General features: G+C 39.5%; 1 protein-coding gene across 1 annotated transcript in view; it reads left to right on the top strand.

The window, feature by feature from the left end:
- Window positions 1–26,820, top strand: part of dnah9 (dynein, axonemal, heavy chain 9) — a 294,000-nt gene that overhangs the window by 154,273 nt on the left and 112,907 nt on the right. The window contains 2 exon segments of the mRNA XM_028475526.1: window positions 24,337–24,417; window positions 25,788–25,967. Coding sequence (XP_028331327.1) covers window positions 24,337–24,417; window positions 25,788–25,967 — 261 coding nt within the window.

The raw sequence follows: 26,820 nt of genomic DNA, 5'->3' as shown, positions 1-26,820 counted from the left end.
AGGTTAATTGGTTGTTTGTGTTCACGTGATATTATTGGATCATTTAGTTAGAAAAACATGCTTTAAAAATGTTTTATTCTGTGATATTTTTGTCTCTCTCTTACTGATGGAACAACAGGCGTTTGTTGTGAGACCTGATGATTTACACATTAAGCTCTGATGTTACCCCCATGGAACGCCCTGAATAACAGTTTGCTCTAAATCCTAAATCTTGGCTCTGTTGTAATTTCACTGATGGACATGCAGAGTGGAACTTTATGACATGTGTCAGATGGCAGTGAGCTCCCTCAGAATCACTAGAGTTACAGTAGAGTCCAAACCAGCCTCCAGAACCATTAGAGGCCTCAACCATCCACAGGAAAACTCATCATATGAATAGTGCACGTAGAGCCACACACACACACACACACACACACACACACACACACACACACACACACACACACACACACACACACACACACACACACACACACACACACACACAGTCATTGTGTCAGATTGTGTTTGACCTGCATTTGAAGTTGGACCCACACTGGGGGTAATTGGGCACCAACAGGACTCAACTACATGGGTTGGTGCCATGAACCTTGGTGCTGAGTCATCATTACTGCTGCTATAATTGATCGTGTTGGTCATCGGGTCAAATCCCAGGTCCAATGCACCGTAACACCCCCACGTTCACTCCTCATCATGTGTGAAAGTATCTACTGATCACTGTGAATTTATCTCATTTTAGTGATAACAGAAGGAGATTATTAATTATGATCAATGAGTGGAGCGTTTATCTTTACAATATAGTGTTTACTAGGGATGCAAAATGAAAATTTGTGGCCGAAGCCGAATATAAATATAAACGCTTGGCTGAAAACCAAATAATAACCTGAATACCTAATATCGAATGCGGTTAAGTTTTTCACTATTTATTTTAATAGTACATGAACAGCCTAGAATACATTTTTAGACATGTTTTTTTAAGAAAGTAAATGTTTATTGAATATTCTGACATATTTTTTTAAACATTCCAGTAGTCTTTGCTTTTCAAAAAAAGCCCAACATTATTAGCTTTTAAAATAAAACAAAACATGCATTCCAAAAAAACAAAAAAAAAAACTAAAGTGCATTAAAGTGGAGGTATGATAAAAAAAAATCACTTTATGGTTATTATTATGGTTTAGCTCCAGTGATGTACTGTACATCTCTTTAACCTCTTTCAGAGGGACAAAGTGTAAAAAGTTACAGTATGTTTCCTCCCTCCCTTGTTATTACACATTTTGTTAAAAAATTAGATTTTGCCCACGTTGGCAGGTGACGTCACCTAACACGCCTCCTAGAATGTTAGCTCCTCCCTCTCCATCTATCTAACGCAGGGGTCTGCAACCTGTGGCTCTGGAGCCTCATGTGGCTCTTTGACTCTTTTGCAATGGCTCCCTACAGCTATAAGAAAATATTAAAATAACAAATAGTTACTTCTTACAGAAGGTATTAATGATAAATGTCATTGACACCAACTAAAATCATGATATAATAATATGTCAACCTAAAAATAAATCACATTGTGCAATAACTACCATCAACCATAAACTTTCCTTGTATCTGTGGTTAACCTTCTGTTTTAAATCCTTGGTAAGATAACTAAACCAACAAAAAGGCTATTCTGGAAGAAAATAGACATTTTATTTGTTTGGGGAAATATTTAATTAACTGCCAACGTGCCGGATTAATAAGCATTCTTGATATGTTGCAAGAAAAGAGCAATTAGCATAATTGTAACTATGTAGGGATGTAACGATTAATCGTAAGGCAGTTAAAAATCGATTCATAGGTATCACGGTTGATATCGATTTTCTGAAAATTGAATCGCAGTACTTTTTTTAACCAGCAGAGGGCGCTATCCACAAGTGTAGACGGCGGGCGGAGTCTGCTAATACTTTCTTTCTGGCTGCCTTCTACTCTTAAACATGCTAATAAATGATTCATTGCCCCTTTAGCACCGAAAGAATATCTGTAATATTACTTGAATATCTGTAAAAGTTTTTCTATTAGCTCTGTCTGCTAGCATAGCTTCTCTTCTTCACTGCAAGAATTTCTGTATGCCAACCGACCACTGTGTTACCAGCGCCCTCTGCTGGTCCAAACAAATATGACGTAAATCAGTGTAATCACGGTTTTTTTTTTTTAAAGTCCAATTGTTAAGGCACAAAATACATTTTCAGTTGCACTTTTAAAAAGAAAAAGAACTATTATGCAGTTTTGCATTGTTTATTATAGAACCAGAATTTAAATTAATAGGCTTCATTTTCATTTGTATTATTCCTTTATTTATTTCATTCAAGATTTATTTTTAGTTAAATTGCATTGTTTTGAATAGTTTATCAAGGGATTCTTTTGACAATGAAATATAAAAGGAAAATAATACAGTATTTTCTAGTTTTTTTCCCCCCAAAAAAATTTGTCTACAGTCCCATTTTGTAAAATAAATCGTGAGAGAATCGTATCGTGAACCCAGTATCGTGAATCGAATCGTATCGGGAGTTGAGTGAATCGTTACATCCCTATAACTATGTATAGAATTTTCTACACTATATTGTCTTTATTGAGAAGGTATTTTTTCGGCTCCGGAAGGATTTTAATCCAGGTGAGAGGAGGAGAATAATGGTTGCTGACCCCTGATCTAACGGCTAAAACAAACACTGCTGTTTAATATAGAATATATATTATACTGGTGTGATTTTAATGCCGTGATGAATCCTGTGCTTGACAGATCTAATCCTTCTCAAAATTCTAATCAAACATGTGCTACAGAGGCACTCAACCGCTGCGCCAATGAGTAATTGATTTATGGCGTATGATGAATACTGGTAGTCGAGATTATACACACAGATCTGCCAGACATAAATCATTTTCTACAATTGATTATTTGTTGCTTTCAGAACATTTCTAAAGTTTCTCATAATATTGTTACCCTTTCTGACCACAAAGCCGTGATTCCTCATTGGCCACGGTTACATGACGATTTTTAATTTGGAATTATTTATTCACAATTAAATCATTCGGAATTAAAGTGTTCTGCTTCGTGTTTACATGGAAATTGTAATTTCCGAACAAGGATTACATGGAAAACTGGTTTATTCAGCTCTAGATAATTCCTCTTTAGGTGGGGATGGGAAGGCTCTGATTGGACAGTGGATGAACATGACGTATCACGTCTATCAGGAAAAACACACAACAAAACACCACACAGGAGAACTGTTTTCACTTTTATTTTTATTGTAGTTTTGAATCAGCAGCTCAACAATAACACACGGTTTCAGTTTGGACCGTGGAGCAGGAGGAGATATGAACTAATCACCAGTAAATAAAAAAACATTTAAAAAGCCCAGTAAAACTCAGGAAAACAACCACCAGGAATAAATCTGATCTCCCTGGTAAAGATAGTAGCTCTAACAACAGGTATAGTGGTGATATGACAGTCTGTGCATGCAGTACGGGACGCATTTACTCCTCCTCTGGGTCCTAGTGCCTGCCCATCGGTGAAGCCTGTTCCGTTAACCGAGGTCCGTCTGTCTGTGAGAAAGTCCACGTTTATCCACTCTTCATTATATCCATGTCTTTTAAGGCTCTTACTAAATACTTTAGGCTGGAGTCCGGGCCGCCGCCATCTTGGATTATGTTGTCACCAGCGCGTCATCGCTGCAAGTCGCGCATGTGACAAAAAGAAGCGAATTAACTTAAAGCGAAATTAACCAAGTTAAGTGTTTACAATGAAGAGGAATTATCTAGTTCAGACTTAAAAACAGAATAAACCAGCCACCTAATTCCCAATTAACTTTAATTCTGAAGTAAATTAGTATTAGGAATTATGTGTTTACAAGTTCAGGTTAAAGGTCATTGACGGGGCGGTGTTTAGCTCAGTGGGTAGAGCGCCCGCCCCATGTACAGAGGCTATAGTTCCTCACCTGCAGCGGGTCCAGGTTCGATTCCCGACCTGGGACCCTTTCCTGCGTGTCATTCCCCTGCTCTCTCTGACCCCCTTTCCTGTCAAGCAACTGTCATATAAAGGCCACTAGAGCCAAAAAAATCCTTTAAAAAAAAAAAAAAAAAAAAAAAGGTCATTGACATTTTACTTTCCATGTGCTCCTCGCTGGAGCTTCAATACCACTTTACTAGATAATGACAAATTTAAATCTCAATTCATTTCAGAGTTAAATGAGTTTGTGGACATTAATAAGGGCTCTGTCTATTGTGGGAGGCAACTAAATGTTTTATTATTCCAGCAATACTATTCAATATGCTTCACATGTTAAAAAATCCAGGATGTCCAGACTACATGTACTGCAAAGCAAACTGAAAGTGTTTGATAATTTACTATAACTATGTTTTGATGAAAAACTCTTAAAGGGGACATATCATGTTAAATCCACTTTTTTAGCCCTTAAAGGCATTTTGTTGTATATTTATAGTGTTTAGAAGTACAGAAAAGTTCAAATTAATCTCTTCAGGTGCTCCATTGATATCTTTATATTCTGTTTTGCTCATATTTTTCAATCTGTTTTGATTTTTCTATTCTCTATTATGTTTTTTGAACAATAACGTCACAGTATTTGCAGCAGAACTGCCAAATTAGTTCATCAACTCCAGGTCCAACACTTCGAGCAATCCGCCATTTTTATTTCTGGCTTTTATTTTGTAGTCCAAGCTCCAGGATGCAGAAGTTACGAGAGGATAAGTCAAAATGTTGGGTTGTTGGATGTAGTAACCCACACGCTTCATTACACCGTCTCCCAGCATCAGAACCTTTTCAAAGTGTCTGGTTGAGTTTTATTTTTTATAGAAATGTACCACATCTGTGGATAAGGTCATTTTTGTGTGTGTGAAGCACTTCAATGATGACTGCTTCATCAACCTCCACCAGTATAAAGAAGGATTTACAGAAAGACTTTGTCTGATTGAGGGTTCAATTCCTTCTATCTTTGGAGATGATGAACAGAGCACTTCGGTAAGCTGTAAATAACGCTAAAAAGTGTGATGATAAGACGTCCCTGTCATTGTTTTGTTAGCATTAGCAGTTGCACCGTCTTCATATGTTAGCGCTGTGTGCTCGTTTTAGATCCTTGATGATATGGCCTACGTGATTTAATTTAAGTCTATAGTTTTCATTAGTCATTTCATTTTGACGTTTTTGTCTTTGAAAAGACTATTAAAATGCATTTTGTGACGTTAGCTTGGCGCTAGCGTTAGCTCGGTGCTTGTGTTAGCTCACTTGTTAGGGTTCTGCAGGTTCATCATCATCATTTTCATCTCGCTCCACTGGGTCAGACTCTGGCTGGAACATGTAAGGCTGGATGGACAAGTCTAACGTTGTTGACATTTTGGAAATAACCTCTGAATAAAAAGTTTATGCTCCGCTACATAGCCGTATCTCTTCTATCAAACTACAAAAATGGTCGAGCAGGGTGGAGTTGAACCTGGAGAGGGGGCGGGGTATGAAGTGTCTCATTTGCATTTAAAGAGACAGCACCAAAACGAGTTGCTCTCAGAAGCACATCAGAAAAGGGGTAGAAAAGGGGGTGGAGCTATAATAATGAGGAATTCAGACCCAAGCATTGCAGCTCTGCTTTATATAGACCACAACTGTATGATTTATATGTAAAAAGGAAGGATTTAAAACCATGATATGTCTCCTTTAATACACTATGATTTGGTGAAGAAAGAAATTAACGATATTCTTAAGCGTCGTGCAGAATTTTTAATACATAAAACAAGACGATGCTATTATTTGAATGGGGCTAGACCAAGCCATTTACTTGCTCTTAAGCTTAAGGCTGATGAGCAATTCTCTGATATCTCCTCTGTTAAAGATACTAATGGACAAGTTTTGGTTGAACCAACAAGTGTTAACTCTGTTTTTTCTTATTTTTATTCCAAATGATATAGTTCAGAGTTGGCACACACCTAACATGATTGTCAAAACTTTTTAGATGCTGCTCATTTACCCAAACTATTGGAAGATGATCTGATTAAACTTAATCGTCCCATTACACTGATTGAACTTAAAGAAGCGGTTCAGGAAATGCGTAGAGGTAAATCTCCTGGTGCTGACGAGATCCCACCTGAGGGTTTTTTTCACTCGATGCCATGAAGGCTTTTGATAGGCTGGAGTGGCAGTACTTGTGGTCTTTATTAAAATCTTTTGGCATGGGTACAAATTTCATACAAATGGTCCAGGTCCTTTATAATAATCCATCAGCAATGGTACTCACTGGCAAGAAATGTTCCTCACCCTTTGCTATTGCCAGAGGCTCTAGACAGGGATGTCCTCTTAGTCCTCTTTTGTTTGCGCTCTCTCTGGAGCCCCTGGCCCAACTTATTCATCTGTCTTATAAAGTCACTCCAATTGAAATGAACGGCATGAAACATCACATTTCCTTATACGCAGACGATGTTCTTTTGTATGTTGGGGATGTTCAGTCAATCCCTAATTTGTTACCAATATTTAATAACTTTATTGACATATCTGGTTACAAGATTAATTGGGATAAATCTGCTTTCTTACCACTGAATGAGACTATGAGGAACTCTACTCTCCCTGCTGGAATTATAATTGTTAAACAGTTTAAGTATCTGGGAATTGAAATCTTCTCATCTTTGCAATCTATCTAAAAACTAATTATGACGGTGCCTTGTCTAACATTATGGCTGACCTTGACAGGTGGTCTTCGCTACAAAATTCTCTTCGTTCTTGTGTTTCAATAGTTAAAATGAACTTGTTATCCCGCACAAATTTTCTCAGTTTTATGATTCCAGCACGCGATTGGGACAGGCTTCACAGTGCCATCACTAAATGTATCTGGAAGAGCAAACGGCCACGCCTTAAACCCTCCACAGTGCAACGATTGTCACTTCCAAACTTTAAATTATATCACTGGGCTTTTGTACTGAGTCCTGTGTTTACATGGTTGATGAGGCCTGATGATCTTTAGATGAAGCAATAGAGCATCCATTGGGTTTGACTGAGGTATTATTTGTAAGCACTCCACCAAGTAAATGCCGTGTCCGTTTTTGTGATTCTATCACATTGCATTGCAGTCTGACGTTCGTCTGAAAAAACATGTGGTCACACAGTTAAATGGAATCCTTACTCCCCTTTTTTTAATAACTTTGACATTCTTATTAACAGATGTCCTGGGAATACGTTCCCTTAGAGATGTGTTTAGTGGCAGGGCCTTCATTCATTTGAGGACCTCTGCATCCAGTTTAATTTACAGCAATCATCTTTTTTCTTTTATTTACAATTAAGAACCGTTATAAAAATATACGGCGTACCTTGGCAGTCCCCTTTACAGCCACATCTCTTATTAAAGTTTGTAGATGGTACATGTGGATTAAAAGGTGTCATTTCTAAAATGTTCTCTCACTTTTTGGGACAGACTTATGTACCATTGCTCTTTGAGCTGAGATGAAGGTCAGATATTTCAAATGTTCCTGTGGGCTTTGACTGGCACACTGTGTGGGACACTGTACTCTGTTCCTCGAAAAATCCAGATCACCAACAGATACATCTGAACTTTTTACATAGGACGTACTTGACACCATGTTGACTATTTTCCATGAAGTGTAAGCCGGATCTGACCTGCTCTTTGTGCTATGGTGGCACTGTTGGAACCTACTTCCACATGGTTTGGGAGTGCCTAGGGGTTGCTCGGTTTTGAGAGATGGTGGCTGGTAATCTGTCTGATCTCCTGTCTTGCCTGGTTCCTTGGACTGAACAGGGCGAAACAACTTACGGGACTTACGGCTGCCAAAAAGATGGTTGCCACAAGTTGGAAGCACCCTCACTCACTGTCTCGTCGACAGTGGGTTATGACATTTATTGACATTGCTTACCTGGAGCTCTCCAGGACGCGGACGCATGGTGCTAAGGAGAGCACCACCAATATGTGGGACAGTGCAATTAACTCATTCAGTGCCAGCCGTTTTTGAGCATTTTGACTGATTTTTAAAGGCTCACAGAATATTTTGTACTATCTGAAAACAGATTCTGAAAGATTGAAGCCTCTACTTTCATCAGACATCTTTATTTATTTCCGGCTTGTTTTGTTCACCCGTAATCAGCCGTTGAATAGAGCAAGTTTTACACAAATCTGTCAGTGACTTTAAAGCTTGTTTTTATTTATTATTTTTTTTGCTTTAATGACAATTTTAACATCTGAACATTGTTTCCTTATATAAAACAAAAAAAACAAAAAACCACTAAGACGGGGCTTTTGATGATAAAATTATTATTATTTTACTATCTAGTTCAGAGTTGAATGGATTTCTTACTGTATTTTGGTGTTGCTCCAAGTTTCTCTCCCGTCAGTCTGCACACATGCAACTTCCTCCTCCTTGTGGACATGTGTCTCACTGCTTTCCCCTGCTTTTCCCGTTTTTTTATCGTTTTATCTCACCATCGCCACACTCTCCAATAGTCGACTAAAGTTCCACACATGCTCTGGTCAGGCGTGCGCTGCTGTGATCTGGTAGGAACATCAACATCATCTCTCGTTGCGCCATTTTGTGTCTCGTAAACTCCTTTCCTCTCCATCTGAGCTCTGCATCCAAAGGTGCCCCTACCACCTACATGTCACCTATTATTTTGCTATCTGACTCACAGTTGAGGCCCACCCTCCCCCCGTCAATCACAGAGACGTTTCTTCTTCTTCCTCCAGACACATGTTCTGTGTTAGTATGTGGAGCTGTGAGCTGCTGGATACTTCACAATATCACTCTGTAGCGCCATAATCTCACTCGTCCTTGCTTTTTCCTTCTTAGCTAATGATAGCATCAGTAGCAAATCTATCATCTAAAGGTGTGCTGCTGCCACCTTCAGGGCACAGTTGGTTACTACATCACATTACAGCTCAGATATTGATGAGGGACCTCTGCTAGGGTGTTTTCTAGTAATCTCCGTGAAGAAATGTAAATGACGAGTTATCTCGTCAATGGCACTGAGTGAGTTAAAGAACTTAAGTCATCGCTTCTTTAAGTTTAATTTTTGTTTCAGTGCAGATTGTGTGTTTCATCATGTAGTGTTCTTGTTGCCCTGGACTTGTGTATGTTTATGTCAGTGTATGTTTTTTGTTGTTTGAAAATTAATTTAAAAAAATTGATAACAAAAAAAGAATATATATTATTACCAAATATGTAAATACAAACTGCACTACTGGATGCCCAAACTGCGCTACTTTTTCTGCTGCTGATCGTGTTGGAAGTCACTGCTTGGAGCCACGGACCCATTGTTTACACACATCCGCTGTTAGCACTCCATGCTAATGCTACACCAGCCTATGTAGGTGTAGTGTAAGGAGGAAACAATGGGGATGTTTACGGATTCGTGGCTTACAGTGCGAACAACAGACTCGGTTGTGGAACCAGAGCAGCAGCAACCGTCCAGGCTTCCAACTTTTTTGCAGTGACGGACGGCGGAGGGCGGTATGCGGAAAGGAGAGAGTCTGGCTGTGTTTGTGTGCGTTAAGGAGGAGCTGCCGGTCTGCTTCTGCAGCAACCCGCACACACTTTTCTGACACTAAGTTACTGCACGTTGTTTGATTGCATTATTGCGTCACACGCTGCTATTCGGCCTTGCTTTTAACTTACTAAATTGAAGGCAGAATGTGGCTTTTTTTGCAATATTCGTCCGAATATATTCGGTGGCCGAATATATTCGGTGGCCGAATATACGGTGCATCCCTAGTGTTTACTTGTTTAAGAGACATTTTCCATCTAGAGTTGAAACATTTTATTATTTACTTTCTCAAAAATAATGTAGATGAACACAAAACCACATGTGATTAACTCATAGCATAAGGGGGCTTACAGTTTTCACGTCATACCTGTCAAGTTATGGATTTAAAAATATCAGAAATGTTCTGTACCCGCTACGATTCGTTCTCACACCCCAACCAAATTTGCTGATGTTGAAATGAGGTGTCATGTCTCTGACTGGTGCAAAGTGAAAGTTTTTACGACGATCCAAGTTGGATTCGAACCTCTGACCCCTTGTCTTAATTAACGTGACAACATACAACATTAAAAATACATTTTAATAACAATTTAGCACTGTGGGGGCCAGATTCACTAAGATCCGAAATTAAGGGTGATAATCCAATTGCTTCCCTAAATCCTTTAGTGACACAGTTTCCTCACCTGCTGGGCAGAATTCACTAAGATTGCAACAATCATTAGTGCCTGAGCAGAACTGGTGCAGACCGCCCCTATTTAAATGAGCGCTTTGCTCGTTTAATGTGGAGACGTCAGTGCAGACAAACACTGACATTTGAGGAAGTTAAAGTGGAGGCAGATGAACTTCTCTGTCTGCTGCACAAACATTTAATAATGTAGAAAACTAAATATTTTTATAATTTAATGTGGGTGCTCCGTTGGGTCCTGTAACTTTGCTCTGATCAGTCCATGAAAAAAAGTCAGATATTTCATCTTTTTTGTGTTTTCTGTCCACATTTATTTATTTATTTATTTATTTATTTATTTTTTGGGCTCTAGTGGCCTTTACATGACAGTTGCTCGACAGGAAAGGGATCAGAGAGAGCAGGGAATGACACGCAGCAAAGGGTCCCAAGCCGGGAATCGAACCTGGGACCGGCTGCAGCTGAGGAACTGCAGCCTCCGTACATGGGACGGGCGCTCAACCCACTGAGCTACACACCACCCTTCTGTCCACATTTATGACAGTGATGATCTCTGCGTGTGTGTCTGCACCTCCTTCTCAGTCGTGGTATTTTCTGGTACTAACTAAGGTTCTATTTCATCCCCACTGACCTCAGGAGGTGGTGCTTTAGCACTGGATGAACATTGTCTACAGTGTCATGAGGAATCCAGACACCTACCTCACACACTGTATGCTGAGGGATCGATGGCCAAGACCACTCTTAGAGGAGGCGGCGTTATCACGTTGACCCTGTAGAATCTGGTAAAGATGCTGGGTGAGATCCACAAGACTGCAGCACAAACTGCTTCAATGGGTACTTCCTTAAGGGAAGCCCATGAGGTAGATACACTCCTCATTGAGTGACATCTCACCCTGGATGGTGGAGGGAGAGCACTAGCTGTGTAGAAATGTGTAATGGCATCCACCACCCAGTGGGATAGCCTCTGTTTTGACAGGACCTGCCCAGGGGTAGTGCGGCCACAACGTGACCCTACAACCCTCAGGGTGCCACTTCAAGCATGTGTCTTCCATTGAAAGGGCATGTAGTTCACCAACCCGCTTAGCAGAGACAATGGCTAAGAGAAATGCAGTTTTGACTGACACCCACTTGAGCTCCACTCGTGCCAAGGGTTCAAAGGGATGTCAACCCAGTGCCTCAAGTATCAGGGGCAGATCCCATGCTGGGGCTCTTTGAATCCTTAGAGGCCGGAGCCTTAAGGCCCCTTTTAGGAAGCGAGTCACCAACCGGTTGGAGCCCACCGTGCCCACCAGGGCATGTCTGCCGGAAAATGCAGCAACAAAGACCTTGAGTGTGGACAGCGCCCACTATCCAGGAGGGACTGGAGAAAATTCAGGATAGCAGTCCCGGACAGTGGACTGGGTCTGCACACCAGATTTAGAACCTCTTGAACCTGTTCTCATATTGCGTTTGGGTGGATGGTGCCAACGCGTTCAGGATGGTGGCTCTGACAGCATTGTTACTGTCATTCAGCAGTGGGTCAGCCCCTGCAATGGTGCCAGATCTGACCCCCCAGCTGAAAGAGGAGATCTCTCCTATTTGGGAGGCGCCACAGCTGACGGCAACAGAGCTTGCTATCAGCCGGCTCCTCAGTGGCCGGTCATCCCCGGCCACTGAGGCCGGGGTTTACCAGCAATAGGTGGTGGGCCTGCTCGGAGACCCTGTGTAGTATTGGCAGGATCAACGGCTGAGGGGGAAAAGCGTAGAGCAACCCCCGTGGCCAATCGTGCACTAGGGCATCTTACCAGAGGGGGCCAGAGGTCTCCGTCCTGGCATCCAGGTGGAGGCTGTTGATCCATATTTGGAAAGACTGAAGAACCAACAGGCCCAGGGGGATGACCCGTGATACCGCTGTAAGTTTGCCTGCTAGGTGCAGGAACTGAAAGTAAGGCAGTTTCCTGCCTGTCTTGTAATGGGACCGAGAGGAGAGGATGTTGTCCACCCATTCGGCTGTCAAGCTTGCTGTTATGGTGACCGAATTCAGGTTGATACCCAGATATGTTTCCTGCTGGGAGGGATTTAGACAGCTCTTCTTCATGTTCACCCTTAGCCCCAGGCGGGCCACATGGGCCAAAAGCCAGGCTGTGTCCTTGGCTGCCGGAGTGCGAGAGGGCGCACACACAAGCCAATCGTTGATGTAAGGTAAAACCTTCAGCCAGTCTGCTTGCAGAGGAGCGAGGGCAGCAGCTACACAATGAGTGAACACCCGAGGAGAGAGGGACAGTCCAAAGGGCAGTACCCTGAACTGATAGTGGTTTTTGAAGAAGGCAAATCGCCTGTGGTGTGGTGCAATGGGTGCATGGAAATACACATCCTGAAGGTCCACCAGCGTGAATCACTCCCCTTTGGTGATTGCACGCAGGACCTCTCCTGCAGTGAGTATAGAAAATGGCGAGACTTTTCGGAACCTGTTGAGTATCCTCAGGTCCAATACTGGCCGAAGGCTGCCATCCTTCTTTGGAACCAGAAAATACTTTAATTAGAATCCCCTGGGTTACGGCAGGTGTCTTGAAGGCACCCTTGGCCAGGAGTGTGGACAACTGCTACGGCCCGGTAGCTGCTGCCGGGTCTCCCCTGCCTGGGCGGAGTGCTCCAGGGCATTGAAGGTCGCTGACCCAAACAGCTCCCCCTGTTTCACTGTCTGATGAACCAGAGAGGGCCAGCCTAAGGTGGTAGAGGGAGTTACCGACACGCACCATGCGGGCCGCTGCATTGTTTGCCTTTGACAGCAAGTCTTCATTATCCTGCACTGTGGTCAAGGACACTTAGCGTCGGGCCTTAAGGACTTATCTGGAGACACTATTAGCGAGGCGATAACCGGCTCTGTAGCTAGTATTTGGCCCAAACCATACTTGGTGATGTCCTGCATAGCTGCTGGGGCCCTGGAATCCGAGTTGGAGTGGGGAGAACGCCTTGGTGTCTCTCCACCAGGCGTGAAGCACCTTGACATAGTCCTCCGACGGAGGGACTGAAAAGATGCTTGCTGCCTGTTGTCGCCTGAAAAAAGCGCTAACGGGAGCAGGGTTTATTTGTGGGGCATCGAGCTGCAGTTGAGCTAGGGATCCACGGATTATAGACCCCATAGGGGTGTCCTCAGCCCCCTGCAACAGGGTCTGCCCTGAGGAACGGGAGAGCGACGGGGAGTTCACCTCAAGATCTGCGAACTGCGTCGCTGATGCGGCAATAAACACAGCGTCCTTCATCAGCCAAGGTCCCCATACCTGGAGGTGCCGGTGAAGGTCAATCATGTGACCCAGCTTGGCCGACAATCAGTCGACCTTGGCTGCCAGCTTATTACCCCTAAATTTCTTGGCCCTTGGGGCCACCTCGGCCCCTTCGGCTGGTCGTTTGACCACTGGGACCTGGCAGGCGAGAAGAGGGTTGTCCAGGGGGGTGTCTGCCCCTTCCGAGGCCTGCTACACCTCTTTCAGCCTGGCCATGCGTACTAACTATGGCATGTAGCCACAGTTCATGCTCGAATCTTCGGATAAGCCTGTCTTCAGATCATCAGGGTGGGCAATGATCATGATCGTCCTCCAATTCCAGCGGGGCGACAGTAGCGCACCGGGAGCGAGAGCGAGGACACTGCCTTCACCGAAAGATACTGCACAGCGCACCGACAGCTCGAGCGTGAGCACCGCTGCTGATCAATGGGCTAACCAGGTTCTAAGCAGCCTATGCTGTGAGGAAACCCCCAGTAAAGCCACGGGGCACGTCGTTAGTTTGAGCATGAACACTGCCACTAACGACATGCCAACCACACTGGCTGGACGGAAGACAACAGCCTGAGCTATGAACAACTAGATGGGCTCTAAGTGCCTCGTTAGCTTGAGCGAAAGCACTGCTGCTAAGGAACTGCTACTGAGAGAAAAACAACAGCCGAGGCTGCGATACAAAAAGCGACAGCCGAAGCTGTGAATAACACTGACCGGGGCTGCATTTGCCTCGTTAGCTCGAGTGAGAGTACTGCTGCTTGCTGAGGGCTAAACTCTGTGTAGGACAATAAACATAAGCCACAGCAGAAGCCGTGAAAGCACTGACTGGGGCTGCAGCTGCCTCTTCTGCTCGAGTGGAGACACTGCTGCTAACTGCAAACAAAACAACATAAATGGGACGCTGGGCTTGTAATCGGAGGGTTGCCGGTTCAAAACTCACCTGGGCTATCACTGTGGGATGTTGAGCAAGTCCCTTAACCCCAAACTGCTCCCCAGGCACGGCAAAATGGCTGCCGACTGCTCAATGTATGTGTACCAACATATATATATATATATATATATAGCTCGAGTGGAGACACTGCTGCTAACGGACAAACAACATAAAGCAACAGCCAAAGCAGTAAAAGCACTGACCGGGGCAGCAGTCGCCTCGTTAGCTTGAGTGGAGACACTGCTACTAACTGTGGCTAACCCAGCGCAACGCAGAAAAACAAGCCGGTTATACGATACCGAATTATGGTGTCCGCTCCATCCCCTTGGAGGGCGAACACAACCTTGCAGCTCCAACCTGTAAAGTTCTTGGGGCTGCCGACACCACGGCTCGTTCCAGGTTTTCCTCTCCATGATCTTCATGGACTAACGTCCAGGCGACCATGCGTCCCCGAGCAGAAGCAAGGAAAAGATCCATCAGTGACACCGGAACTTATAGACTCTGGGGGGTTACTCGGGGGTCACAGATGACTTTGTTGGTATAGGTGCTCGACCAGTGCATACGTGAGACGTAGATATCTAGTGCCAAAGTACCGCCTCTGGTGGTCAGACAGGATGAAATAGAACCAATATCTTATGTGAGCCCATGTTGTAGAAATATATATTGTATAAATGTATATACTAGAACAGTGTTTCCCAAACTTTATTGCCCCATAGCTCATGTTAAACATTATTTGTATCTCGTCCAACATTAACCTTGAATTTAGGCCTTTTTATTCATTTATTTCTGATGTTTTGCTCATTTTAGAATTGTAATTTCACATAAAATATGTTTCATTTTTCACAGTTATTATCATTGCTTTATATTTACCTCTCTGAAAATATTATGAATTAGTAGAATATAGGCATGTTTTACTAGGACTGCTTTTAGCTGTAGTGGAAGGAGAAGTAAATCACACGTTACATGTCTTCAGTTAGCCTTACTGACGTAGATCTACATAATGATTGTCCTTTCTCTGTCATGTGACCTGTTGCTTTTTAACATTTAACATTCACTACTTTATATACAGTAAATCTTCACCTGGATGTGTTTGTTCTAATGTTTACCTTCTCCACAGAGGAGCAGTGAATGAATAATGCAGTATGTACTGTGTGCATGGAGCAGCCCTAATTATAGCCACACACACACACACACACACACACACACACACACACACACACACACACACACACTTAAATGTACATGTATAAGGGTTGGATGGTAATTGAGAAAGCTCCTAATTAGAGAGCACATGCACCTCATCCAGTGAGCCTCCATTAATGAGGGCTCCATTAGAAGTTCTGTTAGTTAACGCTGTGTGTGTGTGTGTGTGTGTGTGTGTGTGTGTGTGTGTGTGTGTGTGTGTGTGTGTGTGTGTGTGTGTGTGTGTGTGTGTGTGTGTGTGTGTGTGTGTGTGTGTGTGTGTGTGTGTGTGTGTGTGTGTGTATTAGGAGACTGTAAAGGATGCTGCATAATGTGTGTGAGTCATTTGCTCCCCAGAGGCCACATTAGTTCCATGTTTTTATTCCTTGGTAGTTTTGTGTGGCTGCAGTTCTCACCTGTGTGTGTGTGTGTGTGTGTGTGTGTGTGTGTGTGTGTGTGTGCGTGTGACAGAGGATCAGACTTCTATCCACTCACACTAAGAGCCTAATCTCAGCAGGGGCCACAAACATGTGATTGTATGTGATCTGAGGGCCACATTATCAACATGTCAGTATTTATAAATCTAGCTGTGTTTCTATTACTGTTACAAATGCACAAAATCTAAATAGTTCAATAAAAACTGATGATGGAAAAAAAACACTTAAATATCAATAAAAATTTTGTATGCTTTCATGAGGAGGATTATCAGACTTAATAATGATTATTGATTATTAGACTTAATAATGATTATTGATTATTAGACTTAATAATAATTATTGATTATTAGACTTAATAATGATTAGTGATTATTAGACTTAATAATGATTATTGATTATTAGACTTAATAATGATTAGTGATTATTAGACTTAATAATGATTATTGATTATTAGACTTAATAATGATTATTGATTATTAGACTTATTAATGATTATTGATTATTAGACTTAATAATGATTAGTGATTATTAGACTTATTAATGATTAGTGATTATTAGACTTATTAATGATTAGTGATTATTAGACTTAATAATGATTAGTGATTATTAGACTTAATAATGATTATTGATTATTAGACTTATTAATGATTAGTGATTATTAGACTTAAATACATCTTCCTACAGAAAAGTCTCACAGGATGAGTTACCAGGCTCCGCCCCCAAAAAAAAACATTATTGGAAACACTTTCAAACACATTTTGAAATATTGGGATCCTTTTTGTCTTTGTTTTTCTGTTGTTTCTTCAGTTTGTAGCCATTATGTGTTTTTCTGATATTTTTTGGGGTCACTTTCTGTATTTTTGTTGTTTTTCTGTATTTTCCTGTAATTTTGTGAACAGTTTGTGTCTTTTGTTTGTGTTATTGTTTTGTGTGTTTTCATAGTCATTTTGTTTGTTTAGGTGGTAGTTGCATTTGTCTTTGTTGTAATTTGATGTTTTATTATCATTTTGTGAATTTTTTCTGTATTTTTGTTTACTTTGTGGATTTTGATAGATAGATAGATAGATAGATAGATAGATAGCATTATTGATCCCACAGTGGGGAAATGTACTGTCATGGCAGCTCACATCAGATAAAGACAATATATTTATATATTTTTAGACAGTAAAGGCCCTAGACTGTTTTATTGTACAGTCGTACGGCCGTTTGCTGTCAATTTGTGTGTTTTGAGTTATTTTGTGTATTATGTTTAACGTTGTATTCCTTCCAACATCTTTAAATACAATTTTTAGGGATTTGTTTTGGGGGCCGCACACATTTAGACCGAGGGCCACATGTGGCTACCGAGCCACCAGTTGCTTATGTCTGGCCTAAGGGCAGATGATAACTGCACACACAGCTACAACCGTAGAAACTCTGATTGAAACTATATTTCTTTGATAAATATGTCTGTGTTAGAAATCGAGGTCTTGGCGAGAACGTGTTTGAATTCACATCTCCTCGTGTCTCTGGAGTCCCACCAGACTGAAGGAGTAGGACCCTCCAGAGGTTTGCAGATGTGCAGAAACTCATTGGATTTGGTCGACCCTCATCAATGCTCACAGACAGAGAAATACATGGACGTTGTTTGCTGATGAAGTCGTGCAACCCTGGACGGTCCAGGAACTGTTGTCATAGCGGGGGCCACAAAAGTGTCTGATCTGAGGGTCACATGATCAACATTGTGTGTTTTTCTTCTCGTTTTGTATATTTGTGATGTTTTTGTGTGTTTTGAGTTATTCTGTATATTCTTCTCTCATTTCCTGTAATTTGTTGTCTTCGTGTGCTTTTTGGGTCATTTAAACTGATGTTTTCTCAGCCTGTTGAGTTTTTTAGTTGCTATTAATGTTGTAAATCTGTTATTTTTTAGTATATTTTTGTTGTCCTTTTGGGGTTTTTTGTCTTTTATTTGTAATATTTTGGGAGTCATTTTTGTGTCTTTACTTTGGGAGCCGCACAAAACTACCCACAATGAGCTACAATTTAACTGAATATTTAAAGCTGCAGTTTGTAGAATCCTCTTTCCGCTCCATTATTAAACCCAAACTGAAACTCAGCCTCTCTTAACAGTGTCTTTGTGAACGCTCTTAGCGACTTTTTTCTCCATTGAGATATCGTGATAAATGTAGGGACGTTATCTTGTGTTAGTGTGATTTTTCTGGTTTTTTTTAGAGAAGCTAACATGAATGTATGTATCACTGTAGTTACTGTCCTGGTGGAAAAGAGGTGGAAAGTAATGAATTACTGTATCTTTACTCCAGTTACTGTAAATGAGTAAGTTTTTTATGTACTTGTACTTTTATTTTATAAATTCAGCGGCTTGTTACTAACTAATAGCCTGTAACTTACTAATCATGCTAGTGCTTCTCTGGTGTGATCATCAGAAACAACTGATAATGTTCATCTCATTCATTCATTTCTTCAACATTGCTCTTTTTTATTTTATTTGCTTTTTGTAGTATTCTGTTTTATAATATATTGCACTGTTTTTAATATAAAGTGTCCTTGTGTGGCCTGGAAGGTGTTTTTAAAGTAAATGTATTATTATTATTCTAAATATTATTATTATTGTTTTTCTTCTGCAACTCCTCCTATAGACTATTAATGCAGCACTAATGACACGTATGTCGTCTCATAGGGACAATGTCCAGGATGTGGAGTTGACCTTTTTTGGAAAATGTCAAGGTCAAGGTTGTGTCAAGTGTCAAAAACCAACATTTTCCATATCTCTACGAATATTTACAATCTCTACAAATCTACAAATTGGATTCTTACATTTATGAAAAGTTCATCTCAAGTGTAGTATTTAATTTTATTGGACCAACGCTGTACGACCTACCAGTAAAAAGATTGTTTGGGGTCAAAGTCACAAAAAATATATATACTGTATATAATTGTTCTTTATAATTTGGCCACTGGTACCATTGAACAACATTTCCTTTCAATGTGTGATCTTGACCTTCGCTCAAGGTCATATTTAAGGTCAACGTCAGTCTTCTATTTTTCCTGTATTATTACTTTCAATTTCATTAGTAAAAAGAAAAAAACTTGTCAATAAATCCAGTTACAGGTTGTCATTTTTGCCAGGTTTTGCCTATTTATTATTATTATTATTGATTAAAAAATGTCTGACGCATTAATTTCACCACCTGTTTGAATGTAATTGTTCAATAATATACAGTATTTTAAATGATTTAGAATATAAAGAGACAGACCTTCCACTATATCAATAGTTCTGATTATCTTCAGGCGTCTCTGATACATGTCGTTTGAATGGATTAAAGATTCATTTTTGAATAAAACCAGTGAGTTTAATATAAATAAATCTATTTTTACGTTTTAGATGACAAGAAAAAACCCTAACCCTGTTCAAAAAGTAGCTTCTACTATGAGCACATTTAAAATGAGATACTTTATACCTTAAGTACATTTTAAAGCAGTACTTTTACTTGTGTTTAAGTACGTTTTGATCCCAGTAGTTACTTTAGTTCATCTTATTTCCAGCTGTGCTCAGGGCTCGTCCAACTTTCTGTAAAATAGTTTTAACTTGAATTGTCACGACTTCTCTGTAAGTCTGTAAATCATAGCGTGTTTTATTTCCCTAGTGCTGCGTCATAGAACCAATAGTACGGTAATGTTGAGCTCTGTTGGAGACGTGTTATGACAAGTGTGTAACACCTTTAATTTATCCTGATGGATTCATTTAATGTTGTGTCAGCTGGTAGTTGCTCCTGATCCCAAAGCTTTTCTTTTCTCCACATTCACACATTGGTTCTTTTCTCACGACTTTATCTGCTCAGACAGGCCAGGCTCTGCTGTTGGATAAAAGGTCACATGCACATGCTCTGTGGCGTAGCACAATCCTGCAGGGTACAAAATGTTATCTTGAAAGGTTTGTTCTCTGTTGTGAAGCCCATTTGTTCCCGTTTCCTGCTGTGGACAATAGAGAAGTTTAGCTTTCAATGAAAGTCACTGGGTTTACACAGTGATCCACTGATGGCACAAATGATAAAAACTAGTCAGCCACAAAGTCTCCTTTCTTTCATCAATATAAACGCTCTTAGATTAGTGTTATAATAATGTCACTTACATATTTATAGTTTCAGTTTATTTAATATTAAACTATTCAAACCAATACCACAATTTATAAATACATAACAAGACTGAAACAGGCAGAAGCAAAAATGCTTTAATGCTCAACATAAATAACATTCAACCTTTTCCAATAATACACAAGAGAGATGCAAGCATTCAACAATTACATTTGAGTTTCCTTTTTTCAAATAATTAGCAATAACTAAGGCTCAGCGCGTGGGCGGCATCGATAAAATAACACAATATGTACAATATGCACAACTACAACTTCATATCTCACTTTAAAATAATCAACTCTTCTCCATCCTTTACAATAACTACTTTGAGTCTCTCCTCCCTGTTCCCCCCCCCCCTCGCCCAGGTGTAACACTGCTCTCCCTTTTTATATTCTCCCTATAATAAAGTGTTTCTTACCCGTCCTTAGGGAGGCTAATTATACAATAAAATTAATTCAATTATTTAATTGCTATAACAAAACATACATTGCTGGAGCGGTGTGTAGCTCAGTGGGTTGAGTGCCCGCCCCATGTACGGAGGCTGTAGTTCCTCACCTGCAGCCGGTCCAGGTTCGATTCCCGGCCTGGGACCCTTTGCTGCGTGTCATTCCCTGCTCTCTCTGATCCTATTCCTGTCAAGCAACTGTCATATAAAGGCCACTAGAGCCAAAAAAAATCCTTTAAAAAAAAAAAAAACATACATTGCTGTCTCATAATGATTACACTTCTTGTCGTGTTGACCTTTGACATCATGTGCAGACAAGGTACGAAAAAAAAATGACACTCAATTTTATGTCCATTTATTTATTATTTATTTCATTTGAATCATTGCAGATTCAAATTGTTCTTTTATTTCTATTTCTACCATAAAAGTTTGATTTATGATGAGATAGTTTTCTAAACTGTGATTGGTGCACAGTGTGTAATGGTACAACTGTCTGGTTGTTCCAAACATTGTTGGTTTTTATGTGTGGGGCTGAGATCAGGCTCTGTGGGGGCAAGCACCATCTGCTGCCACACTCTCCTCTCTTCTTGGACTGAATGAATGATCACATTTGGTCCAGATGGAACAAGTTAAAGTAAAACATTGGGATATCTGTGGTAACACTTAAAACTCAAACATAGTGGGGGCCATCTACTAATGAGCCGCTTTTCATCAAATCTTAAGAGGTTGATTTGTCAGAACACAAATCTAAAATGTCTTGTTAATTAGTGTCTTTAATAGCAGACGACTGGTCTCTTTATTCTAGTAATAAATCAGTCATTCCTATAATAATAATAATCATCTTACGTTTAGGAAACGTATCAACAGAGGAACCATTTATTTATTTGTTTTAAAAATACACATTTCAAATATATCATCATATCCTATGTATTGTTTTTGATCAGCTTCCATTAAAACTATGTTATGAACTATGATGAGTCAATGTCAGCTCTAGTTCAAAGCGTCTATGATCAGAGGTGACAGCATATTGAAGCTCTATATATTTCCTGGAATGAAATGTCACGTCTTATTTCTGCAGATTAATGCACAGCCACAGTCGCTGCTGCTGTTTCAGATTTTACCTTCATTAATAGAACATAATAATCAATAATAATGGTGATCAATAGGTGTTTCCTCTTCATCATTCCTTATTGTCGTTGTTAGGTGGGTTCCCTCTCTAGACCTGCCCCGTGGTAGCCCCCCTCTTCCGGTTCAGCGTTGTGGGCGCCCCCCATGTGCAGCCTTGTCCAGTGACTGTGGGTTAGCTGTGCGTCCTGTTACCCCCCCATACCCACTGGATGGAGCTGATAGGTTTCCACTTTATTCTATGTGTTCATTCCTTCCCACATTACTTCCTTATTGTCGTTGTTGTGTATGGATGGAAGTCAGTACTCTCACCCCTTGTCTCGACTACTGCTATAGCTCAATGCAGTGGTGTTTCAATGATGCTGCGGTTGAACACTCATATGTAGGAATATAAGATGAATTCAGCCCTGTAATGTCACTCATAGACTGCTCTATTGAAGCTTGGTAAAACTAGTCATTTGCTTGTAAACATGACAAACATGAGCCCTCCTCTGATTGGTCCGTGACAGGCAGGAAGTGCAGAGTTTGGAAGATGGGAGGACACAGATGTTCTGAAACTGAAATAACAGCGTTTCACTGATGCTTTTTTTAGTCACTGTCAGATCAGTTGATCCGTGGGAGTCGGATGCATCGGATGCTGCTGCTGGTTCATGGCATTGGGGGGAGGAGCCAGATTTTAGGTGGAAATAACAGCAAATTCAACCTGAACGTGCCCTGTTTAGCACTTCCACATGTTAATGACACATAAATGATAAATGTGTGATTTTATCAGTCCCTGCAGGAACTTTGCAAGTTGGACTCTAAGTATGTACAAACTGACCATTACGCAACTGTATCTTGCACACTGTCATCTGCACAACTGCACTTGAACTGGACTGGCAGACACTATACTGTATTTCGTTTTTATACCATTATATTTTACCTTAGTACTTTCTTTGCACTGTTTTAAATTTTTAAATTTTTAAATTTCTACATTGTACTTTCCCTGCATGCCCCTGTGTTCCCATACCTGTAAGCTGCTGGAACTGTGAATTTCTCTTGGAGATGAATAAAGTATCCATCTATCTATCTATCTATCTATCTATCTATCTTTGCTTAGATTTTTTGGAATAATTTCAGGAAATTTTGCCCGATTTTTGAAAAGTTATGAGTCTTTTCAACAATTTGAGGTTGAAAATGACTGCCGTCATGTGATACACTGAGCTCTGCAAATATTATGAATTTTAATAGCATTTTTTGTATTTGGAGGATTGTGAGATACAGTATCTACAGTTGAATGAGTTGATCATTTACAAAATGTTTCATGTTTTTTCTATCATTTTTGCTTTCCCGAGGGGACCAAATTTGATGCTCTAACTACAACGTTGTACTCAGAATATGATGAAAACTTAATCATAAAGATGGAATAAATGAGCGATAACACACATTTTAAAGAATCTCATGTTGTAAATAAGTGAATAAAACAGTGTTTAGTGCCTCATGAATAGATTCATTTTTATTATTTCTATAGTTTTCATCATATACAGTCACTCCCTCCTGATGTAGGACCAACACTGACCTTTGTATTTTTCATTTTGTGTGTTTTAGTATATGTCTTTGTTGTCACTTTTGTGTGTTGTTGGTATTATTTAAATTATTCTCTGTGTGTGTTTTTGGTGTTTTTTGTTTTTTTTTTTGTCATTTTGTACGTTTCTCTGTTGTTTTTGTGTAATTTGTTGTGATCTTGTGTGTTTTTCTCATTTAGTTTGTCTTTGTTGTCATATTGTGTGTTGCTGGTAATAGTAAGTATATTTCTGTCTTAGTGTGTGTGTGTTTTTAGTGTCATTTTGTGTATTTTGTTGTTGTTTGTCTATTCTTTTTTATTATTCAGTATATTTTTCTCTTATTTTGTGTTTTTGTTGTCGTTTTATGTGATTATCATTTTTAACTAAAAATAAACATTATAAAACCCCATATTTGTAATGCTTTTATTTCTTCATTTTCCTCTCTCTCTCTTTCTAGTACCCCCTGTAGTGCCGTCGCGTACCCCGAGAGGTGCACGTACCCCATTGTAGAAACACTGTTCTATGTAATGCTTTCAACAAAGTTCATCTATTATTACTATTTAAATTAAGTTTGACCTCATCCTTTCACCACCAAACACTCGTTTTACTTTTATTTATAGTGAGAACGTATTTAAAACAAACTAGTTGTTTAACTTCTATTTCTACTATTCTCAGAAAAATGTTCGGTTATCTCAGAACAAAATAAACTAGTATCATCTGCAAACATTGCATATTTTAATGTCTCACTGACTGTAAAAATGTCATTCATATAAAGTATAAATAACTTAGGTCCCAACACTGAACCTTGTGGAACTCCACAGCTTATTATTTAAGATTAGGTTTAATATTTTCAGTGCTCACATATTGCAACCTATTATTCAATAACCAAAGTTGTGCTACACGTTTAACAGTGGTTGGTGTAACGTAGGGTTAAACATCGTGGACACAAGGTTTTTAAAATGCACTGAAATGTATTTAAATCTTTTAAAGGTGGTGGTTAAAAAAAACACTTTCTAAACAAAATGGGATTTTATCATGGCAGAAGATTATTTTAGCCCCGCCCACTGACTCCCTGCACTGATATGTCATTTCTTTCAACAGGTCGACGACCTCAAAGCAAAGCTAGCGGCTCAGGAAGTGGAGCTTAAACAGAAGAACGAGGACGCTGACAAACTGATCCAGGTCAGAACATTTAGATAATGATAAATAAATATTTACTATAATGTCAGAACATTTAGATAATGATAAATAAATATTTACTGTAATGTCAGAACATTTAGATATAGAGATAAATAAATATTTACTGTAATGTCAGAACATTTAGATATAGAGATAAATAAATATTTACTGTAATGTCAAAACATTTAGATAGAGATAAATAAATATTTACTATAATGTCAGAACATTTAGATATAGAGATAAATAAATATTTACTGTAATGTCAGAACATTTAGATAGAGATAAATAAATATTTACTGTAATGTCAGAGCATTTAGATAGAGATAAATAAATATTTACTATAATGTCAGAACATTTAGATAGAGATAAATAAATATTTACTATAATGTCAGAACATTTAGATATAGAGATAGATAAATATTTACTGTAATGTCAGAACATTTAGATAGAGATAAATAAATATTTACTATAATGTCAGAACATTTAGATATAGAGATAGATAAATATTTACTGTAATGTCAGAACATTTAGATAGAGATAAATAAATATTTACTATAATGTCAGAACATTTAGATATAGAGATAAATAAATATTTACTGTAATGTCAGAACATTTAGATAGAGATACATAAATATTTACTGTAATGTCAGAACATTTAGATAGAGATAAATAGATATTTACTGTAATGTCAGAACATTTAGATAGAGATACATAAATATTTACTGTAATGTCAGAACATTTAGATAGAGATAAATAGATATTTACTGTAATGTCAGAACATTTAGATAGAGATAAATAAATATTTACTGTAATGTCAGAACATTTAGATAATGATGAATAAATATTTACTTTAATGTCAGAACATTTAGATAGAGATAAATAAATATTTACTATAATGTCAGAACATTTAGATAGAGATAAATAAATATTTACTGTACTGTCAGAACATTTAGATAGTGATTAATTTAGGCTGTACCTGATTCTTCTCTCATGCATTTCATTGAATAATAAAAATAATTCAATAAGTTTCAGGAATGCAATGATTAATCAAACCTTATTATAATGATTAATAACACTTTTATAACAGTTTTATACATTACGCTGTCATATGTCATTAGCATTAATAAGGTGTCATGAAGGCTGTCATTAAATGTCATTCACATGACACATTTGGAGCTATGTTGGCATTTTTTAGGTTAGGTGAGGGGATCTAGTGGGGTCTGCTGCCAGAGAAGCCCCGCCCACCTCTGTGATGACCTGACAGACTGTATTATTATTATTATTATGTCTTTTTCCTTCTGAAACTCTTTATTATTTTGTTGAGAAGGTTGATGTTTCCAGGCGTTCACACCTACTATCCCTCCCCTCCTCAGGTGGTGGGAGTGGAAACTGAAAAGGTGTCCAAGGAGAAGGCGGTGGCTGATGAGGAGGAACAGAAAGTGGCAGCCATAGCTGTGGTGGTCAGTGGGAAACAGAGAGACTGTGAAGAAGACCTGGCCAAGGCGGAGCCTGCTCTGCTGGCGGCTCAGGACGCCCTCAACACCCTGAATAAGGTTGGTTTATCATCGTTCACTGCCAGCGGTGGACTGGAGTGGGTGGGTGGTGCGCTACCTTTATTTTACTGGTTATTTTGACCAATCAGATGGCTGATGTGGGGCGCTGCAACTTTCTTCTTTTTCTAAATTCTCTCCTATTAGTCGACCAGCCTCTCATCATTGGCTAACTGTTGGCAGCGGCCATCGAAACATATGATTGGTCCATTGTTTGTCATTGTCAATCAATCATGGGCTGACTGTGCTGTCTATCACTACATACACCAGGCTAGGGGCGGGGCCTCATGCAGGGGCAAGCAAACGTCTGGGTGGTGCTGAGAAACATAGTCACCACCCAGCAATGCTGCTGATGACATCACTGCTGCTGATGACATCACTGCTGATGACATCACTGTGACAGTGTGATAGTGTGATAATATGGTAATGTGATCATGTGATTGTGTGGTATTGTGATAGTGTGATAATGTGATAGTGTGATAATGTAGTAGTGTGATAGTGTGATCGTGTGGTAATGTGATAGTATGATAATGTGATCGTGTGATAGTGTGATAATGTGATAGTGTGGTAATGTGATAATGTGATAGTGTGATAATGTGATAGTGTGATAATGTAGTAATGTGATAATGTGATAGTGTGATAATGTAGTAGTGTGATAATGTAGTAATGTGATAATGTGATAGTGTGATAATGTAGTAGTGTGATAGTGTGATAGTGTGGTATTGTGATAATATGATAGTGTGATAATGTGATAGTGTGATAATGTGATAGTGTGATAATATGATAGTGTGATAATGTAGTAGTGTGATAGTGTGATAATGTGATAGTGTGATAGTGTGGTATTGTGATAATGTGA

This window comes from Gouania willdenowi, chromosome 19 (genome assembly GCF_900634775.1).
Source record: "Gouania willdenowi chromosome 19, fGouWil2.1, whole genome shotgun sequence".
In the NCBI taxonomy this organism is placed as follows: domain Eukaryota; kingdom Metazoa; phylum Chordata; class Actinopteri; order Blenniiformes; family Gobiesocidae; genus Gouania; species Gouania willdenowi.
The sequence above is the reverse complement of the archived record's forward strand: the minus strand, read 5'-3'. Positions and strand labels throughout refer to the sequence as shown.